This window comes from Drosophila subpulchrella, chromosome 2L (genome assembly GCF_014743375.2).
Source record: "Drosophila subpulchrella strain 33 F10 #4 breed RU33 chromosome 2L, RU_Dsub_v1.1 Primary Assembly, whole genome shotgun sequence".
Classification (NCBI taxonomy): domain Eukaryota; kingdom Metazoa; phylum Arthropoda; class Insecta; order Diptera; family Drosophilidae; genus Drosophila; species Drosophila subpulchrella.
Window position 1 is genome coordinate 6492320 of NC_050610.1, and position 19263 is coordinate 6511582.

A 19263-nucleotide genomic window follows, 5' to 3' on the forward strand; every position below is an offset into this window, starting at 1 on the left:
ACCTTGTACTTGATATTTTGGTAATTATTGGCAATAAAAGTTTAAATGATTGTTACCCAAAAACATAACTATAACAAAGCTTTAATGCTCATTAAACTTTAATAACACTTCAAACGAAACAATAAATTTTGTATACTCCCAAAGGTTTCCCCTTAATCAACGTGCCTCATGGCCACCTGTGGAGGCGTTGGTGTCAACATCACTGGCACTATTGGCCGGCATACCACTGCCACTCGGTCCCTGGCCCATCAAGTCATCCTCGCTCATCCCATTCTCGGACAGAGCATCCTGCTCCCCTAACAAAGGCGGTTCCAAGTCCTTGACCATATTCAGATAGGTCTGGTTCTCGGCATCGGTAAATATTTTGAAGGGCTCACCCTTGCCCACAATGGCCACATTAATGGTAAGGTTTTCGGTATCACCGTGGCCCAAAGATCCCCGAATGGCCTGTATTCCGTGACAGATCAGCTCATCCCGGCCGCAGCCATCAAAACTCTCCATATTCCGCTCCAAGTAGGTGCGGGCACTCTGCGAACGGGATCCAATGGCCATGGCCTTGCAGTTGAAGACATTGGCCGTCGGCATTACCTGGTAAATGTGGGGTCCCTGCTCATCGTAGCCGGCCACCAGCATGCCCACTCCATAGGGCCGACGATCGTATCGCTGGGTGGTGGCCTGCATCTTGTTGCCCAGATTGGCAACCAAACGGCGTACCGGAAACTCCGAGTCGTAGGAGTGCCGGAAGGCCATGCACTCCGTCCGCATGTACTGGCACACCTGGCGAGCATCTGCCGTCAGTCCGGCAATGGACATGCCCACGTGCGAGTCCACCGGCATGATCTTCCTCTGGAGCGTGTCCGTGTCCTTGGTATTGCGGCACAGGGCGATGAGCGCCGCAAAGTCAGCGCTCTTCAGTCCTACGGTGGCCGCTCCCTGCTTCACCGCCTCCATGGCGTACTCCACCTGGAAGAGACGACCCTGTGGACTCCACACTGTCGTATCGCTGTCGTACTGATTCCGAAACATCCTGAAGAAAGGGGTTTAGACTTGAAAATAATGCTTGAAATTAAATGATTTCTCTAGTAGATGATAGATGTTGATTTATTTGCCTTGAGTTGAAAAAATGAGATTGATTGCTCTATTCTTAGTTGTTGTTTAGACCGTATACAATATTTAACTAAGGACAGAAAATATGTTCTTGGGCAATTAAGATTAAGATTTACAAGCCGAATTTACTATATTAATTGCTTTATTATAGCAAGTATATATCATATTTTTTCAAGAGTATCCAAACATATATTTTTTAAATTTTACAACATTTGCGGGGTCCAAAACTATAATCCTCTATAGCAAATAATCTATAATCTTTTTAGGAAAAATGTTTGATTAATAATAATAATAATTTTATGTGGGTAAAATATTCACACAAATATAAGAGTATCTTGAATCATTTAGAGTGTTTTCCACAATATGAGTTCTTATCACATTGAAAGCATTATTAAACTACACTTTTTGATTAGATTATACTTATATTACCTGTGCTCTTTAAAATATTACTAATTTATTTGAATTTACCAGTTTTTTCGATAATGTTAAAAAACAAGGTCATACAAAAGGAAAATGAAATCATAGTACGAAACAGAGTTTCAAGCTTGCAGTGCTTTCAATCTACTTAACAGCAAGGCACTCAGGCAACCCAACTTGCATAATGCCTAACCAAGTAGAAAATCAACGGTCTATAAGGAAGTTCAGGTGATCAGATGGAGAAAAGCATAAAGGCATGGACAAAACTTATGTTCAGCTTTGAGTGCACCCGCCGAAAGTGCAGCCAACTGAATCTGGCTGTGAGTGGAAAAAGAGCTTTACTTATAATTCGAGTATTCATGCTGCAGGGGAAGTCCCCTCCACGTAATTAGCTCTTTTGGGATTGCGCAATCGGTGCGAGCGCAGTTAATTACTTTTAATTTTCATTGATAATACTTGGCAGCCGTCCGACTTCCTATGGCGGAAAATCCAAGTGCAGAAAATTTCCGTCGCGGCCGCAACAACCCAGTAAACAACTTTGCACTTGTGCCATGCTGCCAACATCAATTTTAAGTTAATTGTCAAGTTTTTGGTGGGTCTTTTTGCGGTTTTGGCTGGCTTAACATTGAAAATTGCATTTCTGCGGCTTGAGTTTTGCAACCTCAGCCCAAGTGAACTTGAAGCTTTAGCGCACTCGAAAATCTCTGGGCGGACTTTGGCCATATCTAGTGGGTATTATCCACACAGCCAATCTCTGTCAATATTTGAGACCCGATGGCAAAAGCTCGGCCAACTCTAAATATTGTTCTTTGTGCGGGCTTGAACCTTGACGAAAGCTGTCGCGAAATGAGAACGCCATGAAAATTAGTTGGCCAACAATTAGCTGAACTTTGCTGGGTAATGGCTTTTGGTAAATTGTTTCTGGGAAAAATCTTAAAATGGATGGGTGAGGCATTTATTTATCGAATTTTTTTAAGAAGATTTAAGTGCCTAATAATTTAGTAAAATCAAAATAAGTTGGCTGTCCCACAGTACCTACAAATCAAACAGCTGTCCTCGAATTTTAAAAATTGTATAATACCCATACAATTTATGGTTCCTTATAAGAAACGTCTTTTAGGCCATTATCTTAAAATGGCTACTAACCACGGGCACATAAATTGATCAATTTATGTAGCGGCTTGCCTTTCGAAAACAATAAAATGTATTTAAATCTTACATTTTACAATCATCAAAAAACCCTTGCACCTTTAGATCTTTGTATAATCGAATATATATATTATTGTATCCCCTGACTAAAACATTTCTTTTGATCTGAATCCCCATCTTGAAACCCCATTTATTGAAGTCGACAAACTGGTAATTTAAATTAAACTCGTAGTTTTTATTTCAAAGTCAACAATAAATATTAAAACCTAAGGCTTAATAAACTAGATCACATGATAGGGTTATCCGTAGTCTCTGAGTATGATAATGATATAATGAAATGGGGGGCATCAGTGCTGACCACCAAAGATGAGCATCTGCTGGGAGAGGGCCATCTGCTGGAGGAACTGCTGTTGCTGTTGGGGCAGGAGATGTGCTGGCGAGGGGTTGATGGCTCGCTGGAAGACCGCCTGCTGGAGGATCTGGCGGTAGTAGAGGCTCAGGCGGACCTGCTGTTCCAGCATGGCGGCATGGTGACTCCGGTACTGCTCGTACTGCTGACTCATCCGCTCCTCCTGGGCCTGCTTGGCCCGTCGGCTAAAGAGGCAGGCGAGGGTGTTCCGATCCCGGCGCATCTGCTCCTTGGGGCTTCGCTGGCGTTGGGCCTGGGTGCGTCGCACCATGTTGGCATGGTACTGGCTGACTGAGGATCCTGGGACTAATGTGGGTTTCTCCACTGGTGCCGCCGGCTCCTTCTCCTGGTTCTGATCGTTATCCAGCCAGGGGCGGAAGAATCCCTGGTTCTGGCGACGCTTGGTGACCGGCTGCTCCGACTGATGGTTAAAGTTCTCCTTGTCGTGGTCCAAGTCCCTTTTCCGCTTGCTGACGACAAACTTCTTGTGGGCATAACTGGCTGTGTTCTCCATTTTTATATTGGTTATGGTTGAACTCCAATAATATTGCTATGATGTGACTCGTTAGACGATCGTTTGCTGAATGGTGGAATCTGAGATTGATATCCTGTTTATATGCACAAATAGGTAATAGGTGGGAAACACAGGTAGCCAAAAAAGGAAAATCCATTTGTGTTGGGACTGTCAACAAAGGGATTAGCGCATCCCGCATCCCCAGTTAGGTAATCGTCCTTCTGGATTAAACAGTGTTTTATGACCTGTTCTATCACTGCGCTAATTGCCGTCGCAGCATTGCCTCATTATCCCTTTTTTGTGGATTACCTGGATTATCGGACAAATGTAGCCACCGGAACAGGAAAGTTCTGGACTGAACAACTGTTATGCAGACTAAGGATTTTTTATTGACCTGCGTGACACAATTGGTTGTGCGTGTGGTCCCTTGGCTCCTAGCTCGCCACCATACTTTGTTTTAATTCCTTGGAAATTCTCGAGGGTCTTTTTGCAAACACTTTTCTTGAAGAATGATATAACAGAAAATTACCTGATCACTGGTTAAGGTATGTCTCTGAAAGGATACACAGTTCTGACAGATGTGATTTATGATTATGGAAAAGGAATTGCATTAATGGAAATCGGCTGGACAGAGGTAAATTAAAAAGGTTATATATTTCCTAATCGAATACTTTTTTGAATATAATTATTGCAATTTGGTAGCCTTTGTAAAAAATAGTTATTATTAAATGTTTCAATAATAAAGAGGAAAACCGAAAAATCTTTTGAATATTAAAACATTATATAAAAGCCAATAGGATGATTTAATATTTGTGTAACCGTTAAGGCGGATCTTATTGTCACAACCTTTTAATTATTTTTAGCACATTAGTTGTCTGGCTATGCGGGTTTGATTATAAAACAATTAATTGAAATAAATAGTTTATTTATTCCGTAATTCCTATTATGTCACTTGAGTTATCTATTCAAACGTCCGAGCATGAATCACAGGCAGTGCTTTATGTGAGTACCTAACTATTTATTTTAAATTAGCATTGCAAATTACTCTTCCCGGGAACTGATTGTGTAATATATTTTGAATTGATTAACATAATTGAACTTTAATAGTAACTCTGATATGTATGTAGCTTCCGGTAAATTTGGACAATAATTAATTAGCATTAACAATTGCTTAAAGGACCAGGAAAAATTTACTGACCAATCCAAACCCAGAGCAAGAGATAACGGTAAAGTCGACGGCCTTGACTATCAGATACCCGTTACTCAGCTAACAAAAAAAAACGCCACCTATCGATCATTCCTTTCGGCAACTAGGTTTCACGTTATGTGGCGTGTTAGTCAAATTTCGTAAGCGACCGATTTTCTGTATGAATATATCTCCATCCCTCTCACACTAAATTGATTTTCCTAATTTTCTATTTTTGCTTGGTTATAACTTTTAATGAGTGGTCCGAATATAATTATCTGTGTCGTATATATGGGTATTGATAATAAGAGCAAAATCTCATTTAAATTTGTGGGCGCCAAACAGGTTTTTGCGCTATGGGCGATCATCATTTTTAGAATAATCCGTAGATAATTAAATTTTAAAAAAACTGATTTTTCAGAGAAAATAAATTTCAATTATCATTAAGCAATTGCTGTTAAGTCGAAGAAAAAGGAAATTAAATGTCCAATCAGAATCCTAAACTGTAAAAACAAGTGTATCATCCTTCAATTAATGCGTAAATTATTCATTTAGAAAAAATATTATGTTGGTTAAAAAAATTCAACAATTAACAATACACATGATACAAACGAGAAACTGCAACTTTAGCACAAAATTGAAATTACATATTTTACAATTGTTACTCTAATTATACCCGCTACTCGTAGAGTAAAAGGGTATACTAGATTCGTCGGAAAGTATGTAACAGGCAGAAGGAAGCGTTTCCGACCCCATAAAGTATATATATTCTTGATCAGAATCACTAGCCGAGTCGATCTAGCCATGTCCTTGGAAACTATGAGAGCTAGGCTATTGAGATTTTCCTACAGTTTTGATGCTAGAACAAAAATTTTAACTGAAATCTATTGTTCTCATCAATACCTATCGATTGACTTAAAAAAAAAGTTTGCCACGCCCACTTTATCGCCCACAAACCGCCCCCAAACTTCAAGAAATCGTAAGTATGAACGTGGATATCTCGGAAACTATCAAAGACAGAGAATCGGGATTTCAGATTTAGATTCCGTAGCTTTGTACGCAGCGCAATTTTGTTACGCGAATATGCCACGCCCACTCTAACGCCCACAAGCCGCCCAAGCCCGTGGCGCCCACATTCAGTTAACTAAATTCATTAACTCCCGCATATTGCTCGCATATTTATTACCTTATGAGATGAAACCCTAATTTCCTTGAGTTACCTGTAATTTAATTTGCCTTGTTAGCAGCTAGCTTATTTTCTTGTTCTGAACTACTTGAAAGAACTGTGGAAATAATAGAAACCCATCCAATAAAAATGTCAAGTGATTTAGATAACAATTTTTGTGTTTATTGTTTAGTCAACGAATTAAATAAATACAACTTTCAAAGTGATCACAAGGCTATACAACTAGATTACAATAATTTAGAGCGCTTGGTGAGCGCCAAGTCGGGATCGACGACCATGTCCACCCTTCAAGGATGCTGGGTGGTGGTCTGTTGGGGTGGGATCATCTGCTTTGGCTGTGTGGGAGGCAGAGGCTGCATGGAAGCCATCGATTGCTGCAGGAAGCGCACGTAGTAGAGGCTCAGGCGGATCTGCTGCTGCAGATGGGCCTCGTGCTGGATCCGGCTGGTCAGGTACTGCTGTTCGATGAGCTGCTGCTGTTGCTGCTGGGAGCGTCGGTGGCGCAGGCTGGCCAAGGTGTTCCGATCCCGACGCAGTTGCTCCTGGGGGCTGCGTTGGCGGCGCTTGTGATGGTTGCGCACCATGTTGGCGTGGTAGGTGGCATCTGGTGGTGGTGTTGCTCTGGCCTCAGTCTTGCGAGGCGGCTGGGGCTGCTCCGTCTCGGCGGACTCATCCGTCCAGGGGCGGAAGAAGCGACGCTTCGGCTGTGGCTGCTCCGGGGTCCGCTGGCCCGGCTGCTCCATGATGAAGACCACATCGTCATCGGAGTCTGCATCCTGGCTGCGCTTTCGCTTCAGGGCTCCAGTGAACTTCTTGTGGGTATAGTTCTCCATTGTTCAATTGGCTAATTGATTGAGGTCACGGAGTATGATGTGTTTGCTTAGCTGTCTTTGAGACGACTGTGCTGCCCCTCCTCCTGGCTACCCATTTTATGCAAATGCAACATTAGGTAATCAAAGAGCCTCCCACAAAAAGGGCCGCCCAAATCCCTATGAATTTCCCACCAGGTACCTAGTGGGTCGAAAGGACGCGACCAGGTATTTCCCCAAACGCAGTTCATTCATTCCCTAAAAGTGACCCAAAACTAATCGGTTCTCCTTACCTGAATAGGGATTCCAAGTCCCTAATCCGCCGGCTGACAATCTTCCCCGTCCCTTTATTCCTCTCGAGGGTGTCATAAACCAGTTGTTGTTCTTCCCTCGTCTGTTTACATGGCCGGCGATTTTCGGCGGAATTACCTGTTGTCGAAACCGTCTGGGATCTGGATGCAGGATCTCTGTAATCTCTAATCCTGGCGCTCAATTCGGCCGGGCTGTCTGCCGGCACGCTATTGTTTCGGCTTTCTTTGTGGCACCTGAATAGCAGTTCCCTTTTGCCCCGATATCGATCCGAAAAACAAGCATTTATGACTTCAGCTTGGCCAGCTGAAAAAAAGTGTCTCTGGGACTTCGGGCCGCTGGTACCAAATCCTAGAAACTCGGTAATTACTGAATGCTCCTTCTTCTGCTTTCTGGTTTCTCGTGTCTCTGGCATTATGTCGGATTTTTCGTTTCATTCAATGCCTTTTGTCCATTGATTTATGCAGTCAGAGAACGAATATGAAACTGGCTGGTTCTCACATTTCACCATTCCTTCGCCTAAGCGGATTTATTTCAGGTGGGCTTGAGACCAGCCCTCCAGAAGAACCAAAGTCAATAAGCGGGAGCGGAGTGGGAGTTGCTATTTGTTCGACTGAAGTATTACAGTGAAAGATTGTCGTATTGTTTGATTGTTTCCTTTTATTATATTGATCAATTTCCATCTGTTGTGGAACGGAAAGAATCGATTGCATGGGGTCCTCAAAGGTGTTTCCTCCTTTCTGGGGGAATGACCTTAGTGAGGACAAGAATTTTCGGTTCCCTACCAGGAAGTGCTTTCACCGGTGACACAATTAAATGTTACATTGTATAATATTGAATCAACAGTTTGGTGGTTGGGAAAGTACACTGCATCTTGAAGCATATGGGCGGAGATATGTTCAACGGTGGGAAATAATGAAAATGAATCACATTCTTCTGAGAAACAGGACCTGACTATCAAAAATGATGTTACTATTCTGTTTCATAACTAAAAGGGATACGATTGGGCTAAAACACTTTTTGATTTTCTGTTGATGGTGGACTGCGAGTATTTTACTTTATAGAGTGGGATACAAAAGCGACTACATTTTACCTTCGACCTAAAATAATCAGTTTGATGTCGACCCAATATATAATTGTATACAAAATGATGGAAGAAGAATAAAATCAATGCAAAACTTATACTTACAATATTTTTTAAACGACAGAAAAAGTAATATATTCTATTCTTTATTTCAAAACGTGTAACAATTACTTAATTTCATTGAATGTACTTAATAACTCGGTCGACATGCACATGTCGATCGGAATAATAATATAGTTTTTAGAAAACTGTAAACGTGTAGGAAATCGGTCAAAAGAACATATTATAATATACTAGCTCCTCTTAATCTGCTTAATTTTATATAATAACAATGGCTTGGTCGAAATATTGATTTGAATAATTAGTTAGATTTTAATGATATAGGTACGTACTCCCCAATACGTTCTCTAATCAAAATTAACCAAATTAATTACTTAACATCCAATAAAAAGTAGTAAATCCCAAGATTTTAAATTTTCAGCTGTGATATTAAGACATATGACTATTAAAAATTATAGTGAACTCATGGACCTTAAAATGTAATTTAACCAAATATCTTTTGTTGATTTTATTATTATAAACTCAATATGCAGACATATGTATATTTCTATGAATCCACTTTTTAAAGAATGATAAAATGAGAATATAAAATTCTGTCGCAATACCACTTATGTATATCTCCATAGATTTTCTCATTGATTAAATCAATATATAGCACACAACTTAAACTGGAAAAGGCCCCTGAACAGAAGAAATCCCTCAGACAGACTAGGGCAGACACACACGCAGCATTTCGGGAAAATCCCAATAAATTTCCATTCAATGGCCATTGTGACTAAGCACGGCTGGCACTTTCTGGAAGGTATCCCCGAGTACCCTAGACGAGAACTTAATGAGGCAGATTAGCGGTAAGCGAGATAAGATTCCAGATTCCGATGCGTCGAGGCAACTTGGCCATCATCAAAGAGTGGCAAGCGCAGGCGCTGGACGATCTTGAGGTAGAAGATTGTTCTCTAGAAATGCTGTAGGGAAAATTCCAGGAAAGACCGGACCGACCTGGGAGACACAAAAGAAGGTGCGAGCCCGCTGCAGCAAATGAAAAATTAATTACAAAGGACTTTCGGCTGTGCAGGTAGTCGGTTGCAGGTAGTGTAGGTGTTGCCGAAATCCTTTTTTCTCTACGACAATGCCAACCTTTTGTCAACGAAGATTTTCCCATAAACAAGGCGCACTCGGCCTTAATGATAATTTCAGGTAGGACATCTGAGAGGCCGGGAGTATAAAATCCAGGTTGCGCAGCAGCAGGAGCACAGTCGAGCCCTAACAGCCGTCGTGAAAACACCTAAGCAACAGATCAACTTAAGCAACCACATCTAAAGCAACACCAATTATGGCACCTTCGAATATGGATTACCAAAACGAGTCGGAGGTCAGCGAGAGTTATACGCACAAGAAGTTCAAGACCTCGGCTTATACGCACAAAAAGTTTGGAAAGAAGAGCGGCAAGGAGGTCGCCCCCACTGCCACAACCACGCCCCTTTTCCGTCCGTACGCCCTGGACGAGAATACACCGCGGAAACGGCGACAGGAGACAGAGCGGGGAGTTCAGCAGCAGCAACAGTTGCACCATTACCATTCACTGCCTCCCACGCCACCAACAACACCACCCCAGCAGCATCAGCAATATACGCCTCCGGCCACCCAACTTCCGGTGACCCAACATCCGGTGACCCAACATCCGGTCGCCCACTCACCCGTTTTCAATCACCAGGCCTACGCCTACATGCTACAGAAGCAACGGGCCGTGCTCCAGATGCGCCAACTGCTCAACATCAATCCGGATGCCAACACTTGGCCTCTGGAATGGCGACAGGCCCTCCAGGCGCTGCTTCAACAGTAAGCCCGCCGATGGAGCCTGATAGCCAGCTTATACGATTGTAAACGGAGTGATTTGCCTAGCAACCAGTGATATAGACCTTTAAGAAACCGCCGGCAGATTGTACATTATGAACGAAAGCGAAGCCCTAGCGTAATTGTACATAACATTAACTATAGACAAAATAAATCATTTTAAATCATACAATTATAGATTATTGCTTTCTTTGACTGGGAAACTATGGATACAAAGGGAAATTTTGCACAAACGAGCTCAGTTCTCAGAAGTAACATTAAGCTGCAACGACTACTTCATCAGCAATGTAAATGTTTTAAAACAGCTGTTCTGTTACATTCGGTTATCATGACTTTCATTCATGGAATCGATCGAAAAATTAATTTAGCGAATTTAGTTGCTTATTTCCATTCAATTTGATAAATCAAAAACCGTTTTCTACTTCAATTCGAACATTTACTGGCAAAGTTAATTAGGGGCATTGAACTTAAAACAATTTATAAAGGACACATACATATACTTATATTTTACATAGAGTTATTGAAGCCAAGTCGGTCGAAGACAGAGCCAGATTGATCTCGTGGCTTGTTATGACCTGCATTCATGCTGTTATAGCGCCTTGGCGGAACATATTTCTTCTTCGGTGGCTCTGGCCTCTGCTGTCGGTGTGGAACTGCTGGAGGAGCTCTGACGGGGGCGGAATACGAGTTGTTTCCTAGCCTCTTGTGGACGGGCAGCGTGTCCTGGCGGGTCATCAGCTCGTCGCTGCGCATACGTATGGCCTTGCCCTTAACAGGGCTAAGGCGAGCCTGTGGTTTCTTCGAGGGCGATGCCTTTAGGTTGTAGGTCTTCTTGGTGGCATGAAGTTTGGACACTAAAGATCAGATTAGATATTAATTGATTGCGGTTCAAAAGATCTTGACTAAACATACCAATTCCTAGCCTCGATTTGATGTTGTTGGCAAAGTTTTTGCCATGCCTGTTTTTGAATGACGACTCGGGTGCGATTTCTCGAACCTCTGCTGTGGAAGCAAACTTAACAATCTTTTCGGCGGCCCCCATTTCAAAGTCTTCGCTCTCTCCGCTGAATACCAATTCTTCCTCATCGCTTTCTAGATCGTCCATACTGTCGTCTTCATCGTCGCCTCTTTTCAGAGGCACCTTGTGGACCAGCATAACCTTTTGCTGCGGCACAGTGGAGGCAGCCACCCTCTTGGCCTTGACAATGGGCGAGTTTTTGGTCACACCACTTACCACCGAACGTTGTGTATTCTTCAGGATCGACTTTATTTCCTTGGTTATGCTGACATCACCGGAAAGAGTGGACTGCTTGCCGCCGAGTCGGGCGAATACCGAGTTGTTGCCAGAGGTGTCCGCTGCTTTGGACACTCCTGTGATGTGCACGCGAACGCTGCTCTCGCCGGAGCTGGAGACAATGCCCTCCTGGGCCTCATCCTCGCCAGTGGCACCGTGCAGACGCGCAAATATGTCCGACTTCTTGGAGCTGCTCACGCGATCCGAGTACACTGAAAAGGTACCGGATGGTTTGGCATTTTTGTCTTGCAGTGGGGTTATCTTTCATCTTACGCTTCTCCCGCTTGGCCAGGATCTGCTTGCTGCGCTCCGTGGTTCCCGAGGGCAGTGTCACCTTGTACTTGCCCTCGTGCTCTGGGAGCACCCGTCTCGCCGGCTTTGCAGGCGGCGAAACCTTCGCTTTGGCGACCACCGGCGTCTTGACCTTTGGCGACACCGGACGGGCAACTGGTTGGACCACCTCCGTGATCAGGACCTGATCCCGGGCATTCTGCTCGCAGACGGTCTTCGAGTGCCGCAGGATGGCAATTATGTCACCCATCAGAGTGATGCCCATCTCCCTAAGATACTCCTTGTTGAGGTCCAGCAGCATGTCGTCCTGGATGCGGTTCTCCACGAAGACGTGGGCGTAGCCGGCGGCAGCGGGAGATGGGATACCGGCCGCATTGAAGAACTTCACCCAGCGTGCTGTAAGTTCCGGAATTAGATTCATTTATTATCCAAGCGTTCTAGTCTCTATTTTTGTTTTGTCAGTGCACCCGGAAGCGTCTGCTCGGTTTGGGCGGTTTTTTTCAATGATGCCAACCCACCTGCGCTTGACTTTGACATTGTGCTTCTTTATGCTGCTAAAGAGCACTTTTTTCCACACTATTCACTTAATATTTATCTATTTTATTCCCATAAATACAGTTTTTTTGCACTAGAAACTATTTATATATTTTAGGGTTGCCACTTTTCGATGGGTTTATATCGAAAATCGATAACAACGATATTTATTGGTGTTGCAAAATGTCAACATTCCGCAAATGGGGTATTTTTAGTAAGCAGTATTCTTATTTTGAATTTGTATTTATTTATTTTTTGACAACAGAAATATAGCAAGGAAAATTTTTAATTTTAACGACCAAAGGTAATTTAGCTTTAATATGTACTTATTAGGGTTACCCACTTAGGTACGTACCTAGCAGTGTTAAGTAACGTTTTTTTGCTAAGCAAAAATTGTAAACAAAGCGCGCCGCACGTGTGGCATTTATTTATATTAAAGATAATTTAATTCCTGAAGCATTCAGAGATGGCGGGAAACTTTGAGCTGCTCAGTGAGCAGGGCCTGCGCCTGGACGGACGTCGTCCACACGAGCTGCGACACATCAAGTGCAAACTGGGCGTCTTCGAGCAGCCCGATGGCAGTGCCTACATGGAACAGGGAAACACCAAGGTTCTGGCCGCTGTCTATGGACCGCACCAGGCCAAGGGCAAGAAGACGGAGTCCAACGACGTGATCATCAACTGCCAGTACAGCCAGGCTACGTTCTCCACGGCGGAGCGCAAGAATCGTCCACGCGGCGACCGAAAATCCCTGGAGTTCAAGATGTACCTGCAGCAGGCGCTAAGTGCGGCCATCAAATCGGAGCTGTATCCCCGCTCCCAAATAGACATCTATGTGGAGGTGCTCCAGGCCGACGGGGCCAACTACGCGGTGGCCCTGAACGCGGCCACGCTAGCGCTAATTGATGCAGGGATCTGCCTCAACGAATTCATCGTTGCCTGCACGGCTTCTCTAAGCAAGTCAAACATCCCGCTCACGGACATCTCGCACTTCGAGGAGGTTTCCGGCGGCCCCAAGCTGACCGTGGCTGCCTTGCCCACCGCCGAGAAGATCGCCTTTCTGGAAATGAGCGAGCGGTTCCACATCGACCACTTGGAAACCGTCATCGAGACTGCAATGGCCGGCTGCCGCGAAATCCGGGATATACTAGAGGCGGCGGTTAAGGAACATCTCGTGCACATGGGCAGTGCTGCCGATTGGGCGAGAGTTTGTTAAAATAAACTAGTGGTTTCCTTTCATAACTAAGTTTTTCTATTTTGCAAACGATGAGGGTAAACCAGGCTTATTTACTTTTAAAACGCAGGCATATATATGTAGTAACAAACTAAAAGTAGCTCTAGTTCTTCTTAATGGCCTCTTCTGGTGGCTGCCACGTATCCAACAGCTCCTTCAGTCGCTCCTTTCGCTGCTCTAGTTGCAGCTTTTCGATGAGTCCACTCAGTTGCTCGCCGCCCTTGAGGAAACCGTCAAGGTTGTGCAGCGTGCCGCCTTGAATCCTGTGGTCCGTGATCCGGTCCTGGACGAAATTGTACGTGCGAATCTTCTCGTTGCGGTTAAGACTTCCTTGTTGCGCCTTCTTGGTTGCCATTTTGCTTGCCTCGACGCTCTCCAGTTGCTGTTGCACAAGTCGTGAGCGCAGACGCTTCATGGCCAGCTCCCGGTTCTTCAGTTGCGAGCGCTCCGATTGCGCCTCCACAGCCAGACCGGTAGGCAGATGGACAATCCGCACAGCAGAGTCGGTGGTGTTCACATGCTGCCCACCAGCTCCACTCGCCCGCTTCGTCTCGATCTTCAGATCCTTCTCGGCAATGTGAACTTGGATGTCGGCGGGACGGGGAATCACGGTGATCGAGGCGGTGCTGGTGTGCATCCGTCCAGACTTCTCGGTGGCTGGAACCCTCTGCACCCGATGAACTCCCGCCTCATAACGCAGCCAACGGAAGGCATCCTCGCCGCTCACCATCAGGCTGGCATGGCGCAGGCCACCTATGTCAGTGCTCTCGCTGGCAAACTCCTCCCACTCCCAGCCCATGTGCTCGAAGAAGCTGGTGTACATCTCGTACAGCTCCTGGGCGAACAACATGGCCTCCTGTCCACCGGCGCCGGCATTCAGGCCGAAGATCAGTGCCGGATACACCTCGTCATCCGAAAGGGCGAGCAGTTCCTGCAGCAAAGTCTGATCTTGCTTGCCCAGCAGATCCACATAGACTTCATTCTCCTCACGCATCAGTTGGCGCATATCCTCGTCCTTCTCCAGCTCCATGTCCTTGGCGCTGGTGATGTGGCGCTCCAGGACGCGTCGCTGCTCCAGGGCACTGACCACGCCCTCCAGCTGGGCGAGCCGGGCGTAGGAATTGCTGTTTCCGGCTGCATTTACCCGCACGGCGTAGTACTCCTGGCGCAGAGACTCCAGATACGCCTGCAGCTTCTCGTTCTGGATGCTCAGGGGATCTGTGCTGGCCCAGCGACGTGTCAGGTGCCCCAGACGAAGGTTTAGCAATTTACGCGACAGCATTTTGTCAGGTTTTCATTGAAAAATCGGTAAAATAATATAAAAATAATTAAATAACAACAAGAGGTGGACAAGCTCTGATAATAAATATCGATAAATAATTTTATATATATTCGATAGCTGCATAAAAACATCGATAGGGTTAGACCTCTGGCAACATCGATAGTCCCCAAAAACATCGATTTTATTTCCAGCTCAGCTACATACAAAAGTGCAGTGCATTGAAAAGTTTAAGAAATATGCCAGCTTAGATTGTAAATATTAAGCTCTCTGTTTAGCCTCAATGGAAAAAACACAGCGAAGAGAAAATTCGGTTGTTTCTGTGAAATGTTAATTTGTTTGGCCGCTGGCTTTGTGTTGCGGGTTGGGTGTGTGTGTGTGTTCGCCTTCTGATTGGAGGAAAATGAACGGACAACAACAACAGCAACGGGTGAAGTGTACGCAGAGTGCAGCAATTAAGTTTAATTAAGCCAAACAATTGAATGTGAAGAGGCTGAGCTGTTGCCCCCGAAAAGTGCATTTACTAAGGCGAGACTCGAGATCCGAGATCCCCTCCCCTGGAACTAAAACACACAAATACAGACGACGAAATGCCACCGTTGAAAACGTACCAGATACACCACCACGAATACAATGGCAATCCCAGTCCGAATGCGAATGCCAATCAGAACGCCAATCAGAGTCCCACCAGCAGCGATGGCGACTTCTTTGGCCAAAATCTGGGCTCGGGCGCCACGGCGGCCAGCCAACGCACAAATCTGCCCTCCTACTGCAACGCCCAGTATCCGTTTAAGGTGCTCTCCAATCTCAACCAGCTGCGCGAGCAGTCGCGCTTCTGCGACGTGGAGATCATCGCCGGAATGGCCACACTGAGTGCCCACAGGGCGGTCCTGAGTGCGGCCAGTGCCTACTTCGAGGCCATGTTCCGACCCGAACTGGGGCTAAACGAGGTCAAGCAGAAGTCGGTGGTGCTGCACACAATCGACGGCGACATCCTGCACATCCTGCTCGACTTCATCTACACGGGTCGCTGCGAAATCACCCAGGTGCGTCTGGATCTGAATATCATCTTTCCGTTTCCTAATCCCTAACATGCCGTTCCCACAGTCTAATGTCCAGGAACTGCTCGCCGCCGCCGACATGCTGCAGCTGAACGAGGTGGTGGATGGGTGCTGCGAGTTCCTCTGCCGCGAGCTGCACGCCTCCAATGCACTGGGCATTTTACGCTTCGCGGAGGCCCACAACTGCGAGTCGTTGGCCAAGAGTGCACTGAACTTTGTCCACGCCAATTTCCCAGCGGTGAGTTGGAGGCACTTGAAAGGTTTAACTTGACTGTTACACTTAAAGCAAACGATGGTATTTGATTGATTCATACAGGCCCATTAGGGCTTATCGAACATTTACCTATATTTACATGGTTAGAAAACATACTTTCCCCATAGAAAAACTTATAAAAAGTAAACCTATATTTCTAAATATAATATTAGTCACAAAAGAAATAATAATCTACATATTTGTAACTTTTGGATTATTCAAGTTGCATTTGTAACCCTTAAAGATGAGTCAGAGAATGTAGTTCAAGGAAATTGATAGGCCCCTTATGAATTTACAGATTATTAGCTTTTAAATTCTCCTTTGTTCTTTCTCCTTTTCAGTCTAGAATTACTTCAATTTTTACCGACCATATCTGTACAATTTAATTAATTTCCTTTTCCCTTTCTCCTATCAGATAACGCTGGAGGATGAGTTCCTAGAAACGCCACAGACTCTGCTCTCGCAGCTGCTGAACTCGGAGCTGCTGCGTGTGGATTCCGAATCTCAGGTGTTCCAGGCGGCTCTTCGCTGGATTAAGCACGATGTGACGCAGCGTCGTTGCTACGTCTTCGACGTGCTGTCTCACGTGCGCATGGCCCTTGTTCCGGTAAAGGTGATCGACAAGGCTCTGAAGGACGACTGTCGCGACATGTCCGTGAAGATTGCCCTGCGCTCCATTTGCCGGGACATTGCGTCGAAGCGCGGACAACTGGTGCCGCTGCGTGTCTGTCCTCGCCAGCTGGCCAAGAAGAACATCTATATCATTGGCGGATCTCATCGGGACACGCCGCGCACCTGGAACTCGGCCGACTGCATCTTCGAGACGGTGGCCAAGTTCGATATATTCCGACGTGAGTGGACGGAGACGGCGCCCATGGAGGTGGGGCGCATCCTGCCGGGCGTGTCAGCATTGAATGGCAAGATCTATGTGGTCGGCGGCGAGCGCGGCTCACAGATTCTGGCCAATGGCGAGGTCTACGATCCACAGAACGACGTTTGGCAACCGATTGCCCCTATGATTGTGCCGCGCTGCGAGTTCGGCCTCTGCACCATGGGGGGCAATCTGTTCGCCGTGGGCGGATGGATAGGCGACGACATCGGCGGTTCCATGGAGTGCTATGATCCAGAGCAGGATCTCTGGAAATTGATGGGCAGCATGCCGCAACCCCGATTCAGTATGGGAGTGGTTAGTTTCGAGGGTCTCATCTACATTGTAGGAGGCTGCACAACTACAACCCGGCATCTACCGGATCTGATTAGGTATTTAACGATCGGAAATCATTCTTTATGAAAAAATAACGTTAACATTTAACTTCAACATCCATTGCAGTTATAATCCCGTGACCAAAGAGTGGACCGAGCTGGCTCGCATGCAAACAGCCCGTTGCCAAATGGGCGTGGCCGTTCTGGATCGCTACTTGTATGTGGTTGGAGGCAGCAGTATCAGCCAGGACATTCTCAGCTCCGTCGAACGGTATAGCTTCGACGAGGACAAATGGACAACAGTTTGTGCACTAAACGTGCCCAGAGCCATTCCTGCCGTGGCCGCTGCCGATGGACTACTTTACGTAGCTGGCGGTGATCAGGTAATAATGATCATTTCTTTGTCCGCAGAATTTCTAACATATATTATATTTTGCTCTTGCAGCCCTGTGAGGTAAACTTCTACCGAGCCCAAGTGACTATCAATGCTGTCGAATGCTATGATCCGCTCTCGGACACCTGGAAAAATTGCCCCGATCTACCAGTTAGCCGCTCGGAGGCTGGGGCAGTGGTTGTTTAAGACCTGGACTGGTTCGAAATGGTCAAACACAAAATCTGTCGTCGTTTTAAGCATTACCCACACGAAAAACACTCTTTAACTGTAGCTCTATGACATTGTATACGTTACACACATCACAAATCTCTTCCCTTTTTTCGATTTAATTGAACGTAGTGGTCTCTCGCCAAAGATATGTAAGCGCATTGTTACGGTTGAAGTTGTTTGTGGAGCATAGCGCAGCTATTCACCAGTTAGTACACATGCTAATAGTTAGCCACGATGGAGACAGCCAGCCAGCCTCAGATTGTTCCGTAGTTGCAGTTGTCCTTTATGAAAGCGAAACCAAACACCGAAAACTAAGCATTCACTTTGAAAAAAGTATATTAACGTATCGTAATTGCTGAACATTATTTGAATTGATTATTTGTATACTTTCAAATTGTCTATTTACTTTTATTGTTGAATGCGGAACGGAGTGTTAGGAACAATGATTGAGGCGCCCTTGAGAAGAGCGTATCTCCACAGAACTTTGCGATTGTATGGATTTAAGGGGCGTTTCCTCATCTCCATGTTGAATACATTTTAGCCCAACAGTATTGCAATATTTTCCGCACACCTATGCCTTTTTAACTCGTATAAGCAACCATCCATATAATATACTTGTTTGTTGTCGAGATGTAATTTCAATAAAGTTCCTTTTTACCAAATTTTCATTGTCGTAAATAGGAACATATGCCTTCAAGGCTACTTTTTTTATATTCAATAAGAAATGTTTAGCATGAAGATGATTAAAAGTCCCTAACAGTACTAAAGCAAATTAATACCAACAATCAAAAAATAAAGCGAACTGTATTCATAATAGGTGTATTATCGAAATAAATATACGAATTATTAACTAACAACTCAAATATGGTGTTTTTCTCGCGGCAACAACCAATTTTGCCATATTTTTTAAACAAACCAAGTAGTCATGAATATTAAAACCACATTATGGTGATCTCATCCAAACGGTTCCTCATAATCAAAGAACGTTATTTAAAATAACCAGTTCATTATAACTGTTCCAATTTAAGATTGTAAAATTTATTATTCAGTTGGGCCGAAATCCCGGCGGTACTGCAATACCGGGCCAACCCGCGACAGAGGTGGAGCAAGCTCCTAGCACTCCGTCTGATTCCAAAAATCAGTTTAACATTTGTTGTCCTCCAATGGAGGAACTATCAGATGTTAAGCTGATAAGAACAGATACTACACTTTGATCTTAGCCATAAGGCCGAGAAGCGATAACTAGAAACGGGAAATTGACAGGGTCTCCATGAGCTGACTGCTAGAACCATTTGGGAATTATGCGGACGCGCACACGAAAATATTTCGACTGAGATGTTGTTCAGTTACAGTAGCCTGCTTTTAGGGGTAGTTGTTTTGTTTTCTGTAAATCGCATGGAAGGCAGCCGCTTATTCTAATTTTACAAAG

At 44.9% G+C, this 19263-nt stretch overlaps 8 protein-coding genes and 1 non-coding gene across 9 annotated transcripts; 3 read left to right on the forward strand and 6 right to left on the reverse strand.

Moving 5' to 3' along the window:
* Nucleotides 1-80: 80 nt before the first annotated feature.
* On the reverse strand, nucleotides 81-1124 carry LOC119546971 (proteasome subunit alpha type-1). The gene has a single exon (XM_037853619.1). It carries the CDS (start codon nucleotides 1024-1026, stop codon nucleotides 157-159), a length of 870 nt encoding a protein of 289 aa, XP_037709547.1. The 5' UTR covers nucleotides 1027-1124; the 3' UTR covers nucleotides 81-156.
* Nucleotides 1125-3020: 1896 nt separating this feature from the next.
* On the reverse strand, nucleotides 3021-3699 carry LOC119548608 (protein Mabiki). The gene has a single exon (XM_037855968.1). It carries the CDS (start codon nucleotides 3594-3596, stop codon nucleotides 3021-3023), a length of 576 nt encoding a protein of 191 aa, XP_037711896.1. The 5' UTR covers nucleotides 3597-3699.
* A 2556-nt stretch (nucleotides 3700-6255) lies between these two features.
* Nucleotides 6256-6801, reverse strand: LOC119548625 (protein Mabiki). Its single transcript, XM_037856002.1, has one exon. It carries the CDS (start codon nucleotides 6799-6801, stop codon nucleotides 6256-6258), a length of 546 nt encoding a protein of 181 aa, XP_037711930.1.
* A 2721-nt stretch (nucleotides 6802-9522) lies between these two features.
* LOC119548261 (uncharacterized protein SPEM3) lies at nucleotides 9523-10070 on the forward strand. The gene has a single exon (XM_037855406.1). The coding sequence runs from the start codon at nucleotides 9561-9563 to the stop codon at nucleotides 10068-10070; it is 510 nt and encodes a 169-aa protein (XP_037711334.1). The 5' UTR covers nucleotides 9523-9560.
* Nucleotides 10071-10495: 425 nt separating this feature from the next.
* On the reverse strand, nucleotides 10496-12345 carry LOC119546192 (uncharacterized protein C19orf47 homolog). The gene is made up of 4 exons (XM_037852318.1): nucleotides 12185-12345; nucleotides 11649-12062; nucleotides 10994-11587; nucleotides 10496-10935 (listed from the first exon to the last, which is right to left on the reverse strand). Exons 1-4 carry the CDS (start codon nucleotides 12201-12203, stop codon nucleotides 10589-10591), a joined length of 1374 nt encoding a protein of 457 aa, XP_037708246.1. The 5' UTR covers nucleotides 12204-12345; the 3' UTR covers nucleotides 10496-10588.
* Nucleotides 12346-12481: 136 nt separating this feature from the next.
* LOC119546195 (exosome complex component RRP41) lies at nucleotides 12482-13439 on the forward strand. The gene is made up of 2 exons (XM_037852320.1): nucleotides 12482-12504; nucleotides 12658-13439. The coding sequence occupies exon 2, from the start codon at nucleotides 12667-12669 to the stop codon at nucleotides 13414-13416; it is 750 nt and encodes a 249-aa protein (XP_037708248.1). The 5' UTR covers nucleotides 12482-12504; nucleotides 12658-12666; the 3' UTR covers nucleotides 13417-13439.
* On the reverse strand, nucleotides 13430-14787 carry LOC119546194 (peptide chain release factor 1-like, mitochondrial). The gene has a single exon (XM_037852319.1). It carries the CDS (start codon nucleotides 14714-14716, stop codon nucleotides 13538-13540), a length of 1179 nt encoding a protein of 392 aa, XP_037708247.1. The 5' UTR covers nucleotides 14717-14787; the 3' UTR covers nucleotides 13430-13537.
* A 101-nt stretch (nucleotides 14788-14888) lies between these two features.
* Nucleotides 14889-18228, forward strand: LOC119546191 (actin-binding protein IPP). Its single transcript, XM_037852317.1, has 5 exons — nucleotides 14889-15759; nucleotides 15821-16012; nucleotides 16443-17287; nucleotides 17358-17613; nucleotides 17676-18228. Exons 1-5 carry the CDS (start codon nucleotides 15304-15306, stop codon nucleotides 17808-17810), a joined length of 1884 nt encoding a protein of 627 aa, XP_037708245.1. The 5' UTR covers nucleotides 14889-15303; the 3' UTR covers nucleotides 17811-18228.
* Nucleotides 18229-18878: 650 nt separating this feature from the next.
* On the reverse strand, nucleotides 18879-19074 carry LOC119548898. Its single transcript, XR_005219340.1, has one exon. It is a non-coding gene; the product is annotated as a U2 spliceosomal RNA (small nuclear RNA).
* Between the last annotated feature and the right edge of the window lie 189 nt (nucleotides 19075-19263).

Coding starts and splice junctions, on each gene's coding strand:
- LOC119548625 (XM_037856002.1), bottom strand. CDS start 6,801: ATGGAGAACTATACCCACAAGAAGTTCACTGGAGCCCTGAAGCGAAAG.
- LOC119546971 (XM_037853619.1), bottom strand. CDS start 1,026: ATGTTTCGGAATCAGTACGACAGCGATACGACAGTGTGGAGTCCACAG.
- LOC119546194 (XM_037852319.1), bottom strand. CDS start 14,716: ATGCTGTCGCGTAAATTGCTAAACCTTCGTCTGGGGCACCTGACACGT.
- LOC119548608 (XM_037855968.1), bottom strand. CDS start 3,596: ATGGAGAACACAGCCAGTTATGCCCACAAGAAGTTTGTCGTCAGCAAG.
- LOC119546192 (XM_037852318.1), bottom strand. Junction 11,588..11,648: donor CCTGGCCAAGCGGGAGAAGC/GTAAGATGAAAG, acceptor GTACCTTTTCAG/TGTACTCGGATCGCGTGAGC. Junction 10,936..10,993: donor CAAATCGAGGCTAGGAATTG/GTATGTTTAGTC, acceptor TCTGATCTTTAG/TGTCCAAACTTCATGCCACC.
- LOC119546195 (XM_037852320.1), top strand. CDS start 12,667: ATGGCGGGAAACTTTGAGCTGCTCAGTGAGCAGGGCCTGCGCCTGGAC.
- LOC119548261 (XM_037855406.1), top strand. CDS start 9,561: ATGGCACCTTCGAATATGGATTACCAAAACGAGTCGGAGGTCAGCGAG.
- LOC119546191 (XM_037852317.1), top strand. CDS start 15,304: ATGCCACCGTTGAAAACGTACCAGATACACCACCACGAATACAATGGC. Junction 17,288..17,357: donor CATCTACCGGATCTGATTAG/GTATTTAACGAT, acceptor CATCCATTGCAG/TTATAATCCCGTGACCAAAG. Junction 17,614..17,675: donor ACGTAGCTGGCGGTGATCAG/GTAATAATGATC, acceptor TTGCTCTTGCAG/CCCTGTGAGGTAAACTTCTA.